This window comes from Pristis pectinata, chromosome 9 (genome assembly GCF_009764475.1).
Source record: "Pristis pectinata isolate sPriPec2 chromosome 9, sPriPec2.1.pri, whole genome shotgun sequence".
NCBI lineage: Eukaryota > Metazoa > Chordata > Chondrichthyes > Rhinopristiformes > Pristidae > Pristis > Pristis pectinata.
The window spans coordinates 101,612,053-101,626,565 of NC_067413.1; the positions used below are offsets into that span (position 1 = coordinate 101,612,053).

Here is a 14,513-nt window from a genome sequence, read left to right on the forward strand (position 1 = left end):
CCTAAGCCTTTTTGCTTACGTCCAGGTGGACGTCTTTGATTAATCTATGCCTTTCTAAATGAAGGTTGATACTGTCCCTTGAAATAGATGCCAATAATTTACCCAAAAGTTAAACTATGTTACAATTAGTTTATTCCTCCATCCATTTTTAAACATCGTCCACCAATCTTGTAACTGGGAAGGATTGAAAAATAATAAACAATAACAACAAAACCTGCTGGAAACACCCAGCTGACCGAGCACCATCTGTGGGAAGAGGAGCAGTGTTAGTGTTTCAGGCCGAGGACCCTTCTCAGAATTGGACCTGAAAGATGAATTGTGTCTCTCCCCACAGATGCTGCCTGACCTGCTGTGTGTTTCCAGCATGGATTTTATTTCAGATCTTCAGCATCTATATTTTCTTGATTTTCAAATGATAAATTTCAGAGGTAACTACTGCGATATACTGCACTAAATGTGATATTATTGCTGAAACAACAAATAAAGAATTATGACAAATTTAATTAGAAAGAAAAATGCCTGCTGGTTGATTTTTCTAATTTGATATCCATTTTCTCTCATTCCATTCACTTTTTTTTAAAAAAAACTTTATTTTTACCAAAAGAAAACTTGTATTGATATAATTAATTTCACAACCTCAGGACATTTCAAAGCCAAATTTCTAATATGAACAGCCATGTCTCCCTGTGTCTGCGTGGGTTTCCTCCGGGTGCTCCGGTTTCCTCCCACATTCCAAAGACGTATCGGTTAGGAAGTTGTGGGCGTGCTATGTTGGTGCCGGAAGCGTGGCGACACTTGCGGGCTGCCCCCAGAACACTCTACACAAAAGATGCATTTCACTGTGTGTTTTGATGTACATGTGATTAATAAAGAAATCTTATCATACTTGCAAATGTTGCCCTCAACACCTCCCACCTCAACACCTCCCACAAACAGCAAAACAATAACCAGATAGTCTAATTTTTCAGTAATGTTGACTGAGAGATGAGCATTATTCAGAACACTCTTGCTCTTCCTCGAAACGATGCTAAATAATCGTATACATCCACTTGAATTCTTCAACCCTCTCTCATGCTGGACCTGTCTGTGGCTTCCTGCACTGTTGAGGCCCAATGCAAGCTTGAGCAACAACATCTCAGCTTCTGCCTGGCCACGTTGCACCTTCCAGCCTCAATATCAAAATCTCCAACTTAAGGTAGCTCACTGATGGTCACTTCTAGTGTACATCACCCATCTGTGATATCCCCCATTTGTGATATTCTTCTCCCCCAACAGCCTGACCTGCTGAGTATGTCCCACAGTCCTGCTTCAGCAACACATAATACAGGCAAAGATAAACACCACCTAACTGTCCCATTTACCTATCTGAGCTGGTCTCGCCCTGCCACAGATATTCCTTTTCTCCTATCCACTCCTCCTGCCACCTTCAGGTTCAATCTTTACCTCTGGCGCTGTCCATGTGGAGTTTGTATGTTCTCCGTGACCACGAGTTTCCTGCGGGTGCTCTGGTTTCCTCTCACATCCCAATGATATGGGGTTGGTAGGTTATCATAGATTCATAGAACAGTACAGCACAATACAGGCCCTTCGGCCCACCATGTTGTGCCGACCTTTAAACCTCACCGAAGACTATCTAACCCCTTCCTCCTACATATCCCTCTATTTTAAATTCCTCCATATGCTTATCTAGCAATCTCTTGAATTTGACCAATGTACCTGCCTCCACCACCACCCCAGGCAGCACATTCCATGTCCCAACCACTCTCTGGGTAAAAAACCTTCCTCTGATATCTCCCTTGAATTTCCCACCCATTACTTTAAAGCCATGCCCTCTAATTGACCGCTGTAACTTGCCCTTAGTGTGAAGGCAAATGGGATGCAAGAGAGATCTTCCTAATGTCTGAATGGTATTTATTTCTCTGAAACATTTCTGAAAAATTAGATTACCTGGTTATTATTGCTTTGCTGTTTGTGAGAGGCACCAGGGAGAAGAAAATACGACTGGTGTAAATGGGTACTTGAGGTCAGTGAACAATGGATGAACTGAGAGATCCACTCCCTACTGAAGGAGAGGACTGCTGCACACAAACCTGGTGATCCTGATCTGTACAAGGAATTGAGGTATGACCTTCGGAAAGCTATCAGGGATGCTAAGAGGCAATACCGACTCATAATAGAGTGCCTGACCAGCTGTCAGTTATGGCAGGGCTTACATGCCATAACAGGCTACAAGATGAAGTCGGACTGCGTAGCTAACAACAGCGCATCCCTTCCGGATGAACTTAACGCATTCTAAACAGAAGGGAAGTGGATTGTCACCATCCACCCTGACAGCCACCAATGCAGCTGAACCTGTGATCACAGTGGAGGACGTAAGATCAGTCTTCCAGAGAGTGAACACAAGGAAAGCACCTGGCCCAGATGGTGTCCTTGGCCATGTGCTCAGATCTTGAGCTGATCAGCTGGCAGAAGTATTTGCAGACATATTCAACCTCTCCCTGCTTCAATCTCAGGATCCCTCCTGTTTTAAGAAGACCACCATCATCCCGGTACCGAAAAAAAACAAGGTAACATGCCTCAATGACTAACGACCAGTGGCTCTGACATCCACCATTATGAAGTGCCTTGAGAGGCTGGTCATGGCACGCATCAACTCCAGCCTCCCAGACAACCTGGACCCACTGCAATTCGCCTATCGCCGAAACAGGTCTACAGCAGATGCCATTTCCCTGGCCTTACACTTAGCTCTGGAGCATCTGGACAGCAAAGACACCTACATTAGACTATTGTTTATTGACTACAGCTCTGCCTTCAATACAATAATCCCAAGTAAGCTTGTCACCAAACTCTGAGACCTAGGACTCAACACCTCCCTCTGTAACTGGATCCTTGACTTTCTAACAAACAGACCACAATCAGTGAGGATAGGCAGCAATAACTCCGGCACGATTATTCTCAACACTGGTGCCCCACAAGGCTGCGTCCTCAGCCCTCTACTCTACTCCCTATACACGCATGACCGTGTGGCCAGATTCTGCTCTAACTCCATCCACAAGCTTGCAGATGATACCACCATTGTAGGTCGTATCTCAAACAGCGATGAGTTGTACAGGAAGGAGATAGAGAGCTTAGTGGAATGGTGTCATGACAACAACCTTTCCCTCAATGTCAACAAAACAAAGGAGCTGGTCATTGACTTCAGGAAAGGGGGCAGTGTATATGCATTTGTCTACATCAATGGTGCTAACGTCGAGAGGATTGAGAGCTTCAAGTTCCTGGGAGTGAACATCACCAACAGCCTGTCCTGGTCAAATCACGTAGAAGTCACGGCCAAGAAAGCTCACCAGCGCCTCTACTTCCTCAGGAGGCTAAAGAAATTTGGTTTGTCCCCTTTGACTCTCAGCAACTTTCACAGATGCACCATAGAAAGCATCCTAACTGGATGTATCACGGCTTGGTACGGCAGCTGCTCTGCCCAGGACCGCAAGAAACTGCAGAGAGTTGTAGACACAGCCCAGCGCATTACGGACACCAGCATCCCCTCTTTGGACTCTGTCTGTACCTCTCGCTGTCTTGGTGTAGCAGCCAGCATAATCAAAGACCCCACCCACCCGGGACATTCTCTATTCTCTCCTCTTCCATCAGGTAGAAGATACAGGAGCCTGAGGGCACATACCACCCGACTTAATGACAGCTTCTAACCCACAGTGATAAGACTATTGAACGGTTCCCTTATACAATGAGATGGACTATGACCTCACGATCTACCTTGTTGTGACCTTGCACCTTATTGCACTGCACTTTCTCTGTAGCTGTGACACTTTACTCTGTACTGTTATTGTTTTTACCTGTACTACATCAATGCACTCTGTACTAACCCAACGTAACTGCACTGTGTAATGAATTGACCTGTACGATCGGTTTGTAAGACAAGTTTTTCACTGTACCTCGGTACAAGTGACAATAATAAACCAACACCAGTGTAGACCTGGTGGGCTTAAGGGCCCTGACGCACGACTCTATAAACTCAACAACATTCCTACTGTGGATTCCACTTATCCTGCTCAAAAAGGAACTTTCTTGAGAGTTAGGAGAAGTCTTCAGAAAACTCCAGTGCACCAGCCTCAAACATCAATGCCCAGGGTCAGGGCCCTGTCCCCTCCATCCCACCACCATCGCTGCCTGCCTCACCAACAACACAACTTCCTCAGCTGCTCCGTCCACTCTCAATCTCTCACCACCTCTGCTGCGAGCCCCTTCACCAAAGCTGTTTTCATACCCATGAAGCTTTTTGGGGTGTTTCACAACATGAAATGTATTTATAATTTTTGGCTTCACTTTAAGTAATCTCTCTGTTGACACCCCTGGCCCCTTGCACACAGCAACCAGCATCAACCACAATCAGGAGATTATAGCTCGAACATGTCAAAGAATTACACTGTACGAGTTGGTACACATGATCTCCACTAGTCCCCACTGCTTCTCAATCTGCCCAACGGTGAACCAATATGTCCTTTTATGGAGCCAAGGACAGTTAATAAATTACTAAGTAGCTTTATTTTACAGGCAGCTAATGGAAGAACTGAAGAGGTTACATGAAATTTTTGCCTTTTTGCAATTTAACTTCAGTCCTTGCTCTGCAATAATGAAAAGCTGAAATACTGTACATCATCCCAATTCACTGCCTGGTGTTATTATTTGGTTAGATCAGGCCAGTTACTGAATCTGGTGTACTAAGAGTAGAGAGGACCCAAGCCTCCTATAGCACACCTCACCAACTAACCTCGAATAGGCAGTTCCTTCCTTTGCTGCTAATGAATACAGAAAGTTGAGGACATTAATTACAGCTTCTTCTCGATCTACAGACAGGGCAACAGACCTTACAATTAAACTTGCTATTGTACTGCTGAGCTGGTAGACCATATTGTATCTGAATGGATTGTTCCTCCATTCTTTCCCTCTCAGACCCACATATAACAAAACAACCCCGCTCCCAACAAAACTGTTTCTGATAATCCTTCTTATGCTCCCTCAGGATTGAGGGTGACTTGCTTCCACTCTGGCTTTGTGGGTTGAAAGGTAGCTTGGGAAAGGCACACTCTGTCATGGTGAAGGAGCTGGTAGCTGATGAGGTGGGTAGGCAGTTGGTGAGGGGCTCTGCTCCTTCCAGATTAGTAAAGAAAACAGCAATAAGAATCACTTGATAGTCTTTACTATTTAATTTTTAAACCTGTAATATTTTTAAATTGTATTTTTTAAAAGTAAAATTTTAGAATTTTGCACTCAAGAGGGCTTGGTGAATTACATCCCGTGGTTTGGAATTTGTGGACACCACAATTGGACATAATTTTGTTTTTCCATGGAGTATTTTCAAAGTACAAACATACAAAAGTTTCAGGTAACAAGAAACATGAACCAGGCGTGTGGAAGCCAAAACTACTCATCAACAGAAGATGTTTTTATATTTTCATGTTAGACTCCACAAAAGTACAGTGTTGTGTGCAAGGTGTAATATACTCACCCAGTCTGACAGTTGTCTTGATATGGCATTATTGAAAACACTGAGCAGAAGGATCTCTTGCCACTGATTAGCACTATCCTAGAAAAGTAGAAATGAACAATTACTCCTGATTTGGTTTCATGAATCCAGCAACCACAGCCATGCAACCTCCTTCTCCACACCACCAGCACCAGTAAGGACAGACTGCTGGCGAGCCAGTCTATTTGATATGAATTTCCAAAAAGTATCATCAGTTCGCCCATGTTGTTATGCAATGTCAGTCATCAAATGCCAAGCTTACAACTAATGAAGCCAAATTCTGAGTATATACTAATGGTGATGGTCCTTGCCTGCCAATATAATCATAAACAACTCAACCCTAATTATCTGCCACGTGTTACCTGTGGACAGGACTTTCACCAGCATAAAGTCAGATAATGTGTTGAATTTGCCCAAAAACAGTACTTTCTTATTCAGGAAGCTTAGTTTACAACTCACTCATTTTCTTGAGCAGTAGACATGAACAACTTGTTCCCTCATGTGTGATTTCTCCCTTGCTGTAGCCTCAAACCTCTCCCTATATCCCAACTTTTCCTGTCCCTCTACTTTAATCAATCCTTCATTCATTCCTATTATGTAAATTACAAATAAGATATCTTAAAGACGCTTTAATAGGATAAGTATGGACCTTGCCGGAGAGTATTAAATTGGAGCAGGGCAAATTATGGGAGCATTAGGCAGAAACTAGGGAGAAATAATTTGGAACAGCTGTTTTTGGGCAAGTCCACATAAGATATCTTTATTAGTCACATGTGCATCGAAACACACAGTGAAATGCATCCTTTGCATAGAGCGTTCTGGGGGCAGCCCACAAGTGTCACCACGCTTCCGGCACCAACATAGCATGCCCACAACTTCCTAATCTGTACATCTTTGGAATGTGGGAGAAAACCGGAAAACCCGGAGGAAACCCACGCAGACATGGGGAGAACGTACAAACTCCTTACAGACAGTGGCCAGAATGGAACCCGGGTCGCTGGTGCTGTAACAGCGTTATGCTAACCGCTACACCACCGTGCCTGCCCTCTAAACAAGCAGAGGGTGTTTAAAGACCAACTGCACAGAGTACAGGACAGGTATGTTCCAGTAAGAAGGAAAGACAAGGATGGCAGGGTAAGAGAACTTTGGATGTTGAGAGAGGTGGTGAATTTAGTCAAGAAGAAAAAGGAAAAGTATGTAAAACTTGGGAAGCTGGGGTCAAACACAGCACTTGAGGATTATAAAGAAGCCAAAAAGGAAATCAAGAAGGGAATTAGGAAAGCCAGGAGGGGCCATGAAAAGTCCTTGGCAAGTTGGATTAAAGAGAATCCCAAGTCATTCTATACATACATCAAGAGCAAGAGGATAACTAGGGAGAGGGTAGGACCACTCAAGGATAAAGCAGGGAACATATGCTTCGAAGCAGAGAAGGTGGATGAGGTCCTTAATGAGTACTTTGCATCAGTATTTACCAAGGAGAAGGATGTGGAGGATGGGGAGATCAGTGTGGAGTGTGCTAATATGCTGGGGCATTTCAAGATAAAGGAAGAGGTAGTGTTGGGTCTCTTGAAGAGCATTAAGGTGGATAAGTCTCCAGGCCTGATGGGATATACCCCAGTTATTGAGAGAGGCAAGAGACTAGATTGCTGGGGCCTTAATCAATATCTTCATATCCTCTCTAGCCACAGGCGAGGTCCCAGAGGATTGGTGAGTAGCTAATGTTTTTCCATTATTCAATAAGGGAAATGGGGGTATAGACCGGTAAGTCTCACGTCAGTGGTAGGGAAGTTACTGGAGAGGATTCTTAGGGATAGGATTTATGAGCATTTGGAAAACCATAGGCTAGTTAGGGACAGTCAGCATGGCTTTGTGCAGGGCAAGTTGTGCCTTACTAACTTGATTGAGATTTTTGACAAGGTGACGAGAGTGATTGATGAAGGTAGAGCTGTGGATGTTGTCTACATGGATTTTTTTTTTTAAGGTGTTTGACAAGGTCCCTCATGGGATGTTCACCCAGAAGATTAAGATGCATGGGATCCATGGTGAATTGGCCATTTGGATTCAGAACTGGCTTGCCCGTAGAAGACATAGGATAGTGGTTGAGGGGACTTATTCTAGCTGGAGGAGAGAGAGTACACTGAATGTAAAGAGACAGAACACAATTAAAGGCAGGACCCTTAACAGTGTTGATGAGCAGAGGAATCTTGGGGTCCAAGTTCATAGCTCCCTGAAAGTGGCTACACAGGTTGAAAGGGCGGAAAAGAAGGCATAGGGCATGCTTGCCTTCATCAGTCGAGGCATTGAGTTCAAGAGTCAGGAAGTTATGCTGCAGCTTTATAAAGCTTCAGTTAGGCTGCATCTGGAGTATTGCATTCAGTTCTGGTCGCCCCACTATAGGAAGGATGTTGAGGCTTTGAGGATAGGTTGGACAAACTTGAGTTGTTCTCTTTGGAGCAGCGGAGGCTGAGGGGAGATCTGATAGAGGTTTATAAGGTTATGAGAGGCACAGATAGAGTAGACAGCCAGTATCTTTTCCCCAAGGTTGAAAAGTCTTAATGGCAGAGGGCATGCACTTAAGGTGATAGGGGGCAAGTTCAAAGGAGATGTGCAGGGCAAGTTGTTTTCTCCCCCCACAGAGAGTGGAATGCGCTGCCTGGGGTGGTGGTGGAGGCAAATATGATCGAGGTGTTCAAGAAGCTCATAGACAGGCACATGAATGTGAAGGAAATGGAGGGATATGGACATTGTGTCGGCAGAAGGGATTAGTTTAGTTGGGCATTTTATTACTGATGTAATTGGTCCAGCACAACATTGTGGGCTGAAGGGCCTGTTCCTGTGCTGAACTGTTCTATGTTCTTTCCCTCCTGCATTAAAACCAAAATTCCATACACAGCTTCCACTTCCCATTGAACTCTATCCTGCCCTAAACATCACTTTCTAAGACCTTCAAAGCCTGAAGTTTTCATTACTGAGTCAACTCTTCTCAACTTATTTCACCTTCACTCCTTCCTTGACCAGTTTTGGTTGTCCCCTTTGCGACTGCCTTGGCCCTTCATCGCAAGTACTATTAACTCTCACTGCAGCTCTGAATTACATCAATTTCATGAGTTTCATTGTCAATGGAAATTTTATCATCAATTTATCATAAAATGGGATAACTTTTGTAACAAATGTACCAAATGCTCCCTACATTATCGCCTCCATTGTAATACATAAAAACAAAACTGTGGTTAATGTTCTCACTCAGAATGAAGGAATAATGTTTACAAAACATAATTATGGTTAGATAACAGCACTGTTATTAAAAATCTGAATTATCTTGATGAAAAAATTGAAAGATTCTTATTTCCTCCTTAACTAATGACAAACTACTAGAAAATACTAAGAAGCCAGGATCTCAGCAAATACATAAAGAAAGTACTAGCCACGAAAAGAGTACAGCAATGGCGCTTACTCTGTATGCTTCAGTAAACTTCTACAAGTTCATAAACTTTTTAAATATAGAACAAAAAAATCCAGGTTTTTTTGAAGGTATAATTCTCCCATCCGTCACACCCACAACCCCACCCAGCAATGTACTAGTAAACCACAGCTGTTGGTTATTACCAAGCTACATTTAATACCATAAATACATAATCCATACTGGTTTAGATAAACATTAGGATCCAGGTTTTACAATGTGTAAACTTGGATCTGTTCCTGTCACCTACGTTGTGAGTAATGGTCTATATCTTTCCCTACCTTTTACAGTAACACTTTATCTGCCCTATTCTCTCACAGAAAGAGCATCAATTTTATGTTCCTACCTTGTGCTGTTCCAGCATTCCGCACAAGATGCAACACAACTTCATTATTGGGAAAAGGAAGGTTGAAAGATTTTAGGCGACAGTTAACTTGTTCGATTGAACATGAATAGGAAACAGATGAAACCACTGCGATCCAGAATAAGAATTTTGAATGTTATGCCCAGATGGTTTCTTTTAATGAATGGGTCTTTGTAGCACACAATAGATATGATCCTCTGCTACACATTTTTACAGAATACAAGTAACCACCTAAGAATTTGATTACCGCTCATAGTCACTGAGTGCATTTCTGACGTAAAAACTTGCAAGGAAAGGCTACATTGGATACTTCAGGTGAAACTGATTTTTGGTGTGAACTTTAGCTTTCCATTGACAGAAAAATCCGTTCAAGTCAAGGAAGCCTGATATGTTCCATAAACTCTGATCCTCCACAGCAAAAGCACTATTTGTGATGAAAGATGGTTTTATATTGTCAGGAGAAAATGAGGAAAGTTCCTTTCCTGTAGCCACAAAGGCAGGAGGAGGTCAGAGAGCAGGACAAATGGTGGGTTTGGTAGCGTCCTGCAGGGCTGAATCAGTCCACGTGCTGCAGCCGCTCTCCCCAAGCTGGGAGCGAGAGAGGGAGTGAAGCAGCCCCACCCTCTGGGACATCAGTGCCAGGTGCTGCCCTGCTCCCCACTGAAGAGTGACACTGAGGAAGGCAGCAAGCTGTCCCTTGACAGAAGCCACAAGACAACAGCATTAGCAAGTACAGAATCTTTCAAACTGTTTAAGCTATTTTTTTCTTTCAAAAACAAATGAGTCAACTGACTTTGTAAATTACTGCTATTAACAAAATGTCAGTATTAATTGTCTGCAATTTATTTGTCTTGTCCACAAAGCTGCAGTTTTGAAATTCATCCTACAATTTAGGTGGGACCTTGACGATTACTGATCAAGAGAAGCAAATCAGAGTAGGGAATGTGCAGTGAGGGAGGACCAACAAGGGGCAGCAAGTGCCAGAGGGAGGAGAAAGTGAGCCAGTAGGAAGTTGAGAGGTAGGACAATGAGGTGTTGAGGTGCATATGAGTGGCTGATATAAATGGGGGCCAAGGGAGTGGATTCCTGGGCAGCATAAATGAGAATGGCTGGGTTGCTATTGGTGCAACAGAAGCAGCAGGGACCAGTATTACCCTGGAGAAATGGGAAGCTGGAGGCTTTCTTTGGTCCCACTTCTTGCAACCTCAACTGCATCCCACTCATTCTTCCCCAGGGGTCCCAGCCTGACATTGTTCACTTCCTGCAATCATCAGCACAGGTTTTCTGTTAAATGGCAATTCTTGTTTTTTTTTTGGGGGGGGGGGTGGGGGGTGGAAAGAGTCAAGGAGTCCTGAGGAGTCCTGCAAGTTGGGGAGGTCAACACGTAAGACCATAAGACATGGGAGCAGAATTGGTCATTCGGCCTGTCGAGTCTGCTCCACCATCAATCATGGCTGATTTATTTTTCCCTCTCAACCCCATTCTCCTGCCTTCTCCCCGTAACCTTTGATGCCCTTACTAATCAAGAACCTATCAACCTCCGCTTTAAATACACCCAATGACTTGGCCTCCACAGCCGTCTGTGGCAATGAATTCCACAGATTCACCACCCTCCGGCTGAAGAAGTTCCTCATCTCTGTTCTAAAGGGACGTCCTTCTATTCTGAGGCTGTGCCCTCTAGTCCCAGACTCTCCCACTACTGGAAACATCCTCTCCACGTCCACTCTATCCAGGCCTTTCAACGTTCTGTAGGTTTCAATGAGATTCCCCCCTCATTCTTCTAAACTCCAGCGAGTACAGGCCCAGAGCCATCAAATGCTCCTAATGCGTTAACCTCTGCATTCTTGGGATCATTCTTGTAAACCTCCTCTGGACCCTCTCCAATGCCAGTACATCCTTCCTTAGATATGGGCCCCAGAACTGCTCACAATACTCCAAATGTGACCTGACCAATGCCTTATAAAGCCCCAGCATTACAGTCCTCTCAAAATGAATGCTAACATTGCATTTGTCTTCCTTACTACCGACTCGACCCGCAAGTCAACCTTCAGGGAATCCTGCACTAGGATCCCAAGTCCCTTTGCACCTCCGATTTCTGAATTCACTTCCCATTTAGAAAATAGTCGACGCCTTTATTCCTTCTACCAAAGTGCATGACTGTACACTTCCCTGCGCTGTATTCCATCTACCACTTCTTTGCCCATTCTCCCAACCTGCCCAAGTCCTTCTGCAGACTCCCTGCCTCTACCTGTCCCTCCTCCTATCTTGGTATCACCTGTAAACTTGGCCACAAAGCCATCAATTCTGTCATCCAGATCATGAAAGGCCAATTGAAAACTGCATCTTAACATTTCATTACATCTTGCTTGCCAACATTCACCAAATTGTGCTTCAGTTATGAAACTAGCCTAAAGAAGTGACGTAAAGTCAACCTTCAAGAGATATACATTCTTGTAACAAACACATGAGGTACCAGGAATGAACACAGAGGTGAGGCTCATATTAAATCTCAAAGAGAAGGGACACAAAAAAATACATAAACAAATAAGACCAAAATATGATGAACTAAGGAAAGACCAATGAACATTGTGGGCTAAATGGCCTGTGTTGTTAATGGCTCTCATTTGGAAGGAAATTACATATGGACAATATCAATCAGAAATTGCTCAATAGATACAAGTAGGAACTATAATTTATAGGAATACAGGTTACAGTAGAATTGGGACATTATAAGAAAGCAAGCAACATTGAATAGATAGTGAAGGGAATTTCAATCCTCAAAACAGATGACATTAGGCTGGATAGATTTGTTTTTTAATTCTCAAAGCTGATGAAGCAGGAGATCAACAAGCTTGCAGGAGGCCGGCTGACCATTCCAATACCGCACTGAGCCTCAGGTTCCCCTTGTCCTGCAGATTTAACCCTTCCTTCACCACACCATCAAGCAAAGCTGCCGCCAACACTCCCGCCGCCAACACTCCCACCACCACCCCCACCCCCCACCCACCATGAGGATCGTGGACTTCACTCTCCTTATTCCACCAAGGAAGCCAAGGAGAATATTATAGTAATTACCGTGAAAAGGCAGCTAACAAGTCATCCAAGGGACACAAATTCCACCATCCAGAGGATGTTTACAGAGACCGATATCCACGTATAAAAACTCCATCAAAAAGGGAAGAGTGCCACACATGGAAAACAGCGCATTCAATTCCCATCATCAAGAAGGATGACAGAACCAATCCAGGGAACAATATACCAGTCAGTTTAATGTCCATTGTGGGGAAGATGCAAGACCCTTTGCTAAAAATTGGGTAACAACACATGTAGAATCAATGAAATAAAAAAAACATTGCTTTCTTAAACTCCTATTGACAAATTTCATTGAATTCTTTGAATGATTAACAGAAAAAATGAACCAGCACAATGGATGTGAATTTATTCGTATTCATGAGCCATTTAAAGTGCTGCATAAGAGGACATACTGAGTCACAGACAGCACTGATGGAAACAAGAGGGCAGGAGGTAAAAGGTTCCTGAGATTGCTGGATAGGAGAAAGTGATGTCTGAATGAGCAAGTGATTCAGACTCAGAAATTGCAGGTATGGAGCTGATATTTGCTGATAATGCCAAACTTGGTGACATAGCTAATGATATGGAGGACCACAGTAAAACTCAGGAAGACGCAAGTAGGTACGCAAAGTGGGCAGATGAATGGCAAAATGAAATTCTATTCAGCAAAGGGAGATGGTTTATATTGGTGGGAGGAATAAAATAGTGATTTATTCCTTGGAAAGAAATAATAAAAAATAAAGAGGCAAATATATCCAAATAAAAAAACTAGCACAGAGTTACAGAATATAGACCACTGAAAGTAGCAAAACTAGTTGATAGCTCAATATGGAATGGAATTAAAATACTGGGGTTCACTTCTAAAGGAACGAAATACAGAAGTGTGAAATTGAAAGGAAATGTCTATAAACCTTGGTTAGACCACACAGGGTACTTGAGAAGTCCATCCTCATATTATAAAAAGCCTGGAGATATTGCAGTCTGTGAGGAGTTTGTACGTTCTCCCTGTGTCTGCGTGGGTTTCCTCCCACATTCCAAAGATATACGGGTTAGGAGCTGTGGGCATGCTATGTTGGCGCTGGAAGCATGGCGACACTTGCGGGTTGCCCCCAGAACACTCTCTGCAAAAGGTGCATTTCACTGTGTGTTTCGATGTACATGTGACTAATAAAGATATCTATCTATCTAAATATTTTCAAAGATGTGACTAGAGCTGATACAATCCCATTATCGGAAGGACTGAGCAGACCAGAGTTCTTCTGTCTGCAATGATAAGGGCAAAGAGCCAATTTGATGGAGATCACTATTATAGCTACAGTAGGCTTCATCAGAGTGGACATTGATAATCTAGTAACACTTGTGGGTGAGTTCAGAATAAAAGGAGCATAATGATAAGGTAGACACTAACAGATCAAACAAAGCAAATTTTTGCTTCACAGACTGGTGAGAGTGATCCTTGCTGTACATAGTTGAAAAGATGGTACTTGAGGGAGGCTTGAGTGAGGATGTGATGGAGGACTAGAGGTCAGAGTGTGATGAGGAAATGAATATAACAGGAGGCTGTGCGAACTATAAGCAGGGGCACAGAGCTACTGGGTGAAGCTACATACTTCTGTGCTGCAAGTTCGTTGCAGACAGTAAAATGGACTTGGTGGTGATGTAACCAGTTTTGGAGTGAGATCGAGTGGTATGTCACTATTCAGAAACATATGGGTGATGGGTAAGGGAGAAGAGATTTTGGGCTAGTGGGATGAGAAAGTGTCCAATCAGCTAGTCCCAACCTCATCTCCTTCCCTCTACCCTATCCCTACCCTCCCTCACCAATTTTATGCCCTGGCTATTAATTCAATGGGTTGTTAAAATGCTGTAGGGTCCTGCAGATATTACTGGAGTCAATGCATTAATGAAAAAACTGTCTGAATCAGGCAAGAAACTTTCATTTATTGTTAGCAACCCCATTAGTTGCCTTCAGCAAGCACCTAGAAGGAACAGGACAATAAGTTTCTTTAGGTGTTTAATTTAATAAGTGGCACTGGTTCAACTGGGCAGTTTAGGTTAAAAATCATACCCTAGCAGTT

The 14,513-nt window shown here is 43.3% G+C and overlaps 1 protein-coding gene across 1 annotated transcript in view; it reads right to left on the reverse strand.

The window, feature by feature from the left end:
* The window catches only part of cables1 (Cdk5 and Abl enzyme substrate 1), a 139,844-nt gene that overhangs the window by 55,750 nt on the left and 69,581 nt on the right, over window positions 1-14,513 (reverse strand). The window contains exon 4 of the mRNA XM_052023672.1: window positions 5,522-5,599. Within this exon, the coding sequence (XP_051879632.1) occupies window positions 5,522-5,599 (78 nt within the window). The remainder of the gene's footprint in view (window positions 1-5,521; window positions 5,600-14,513) is intronic.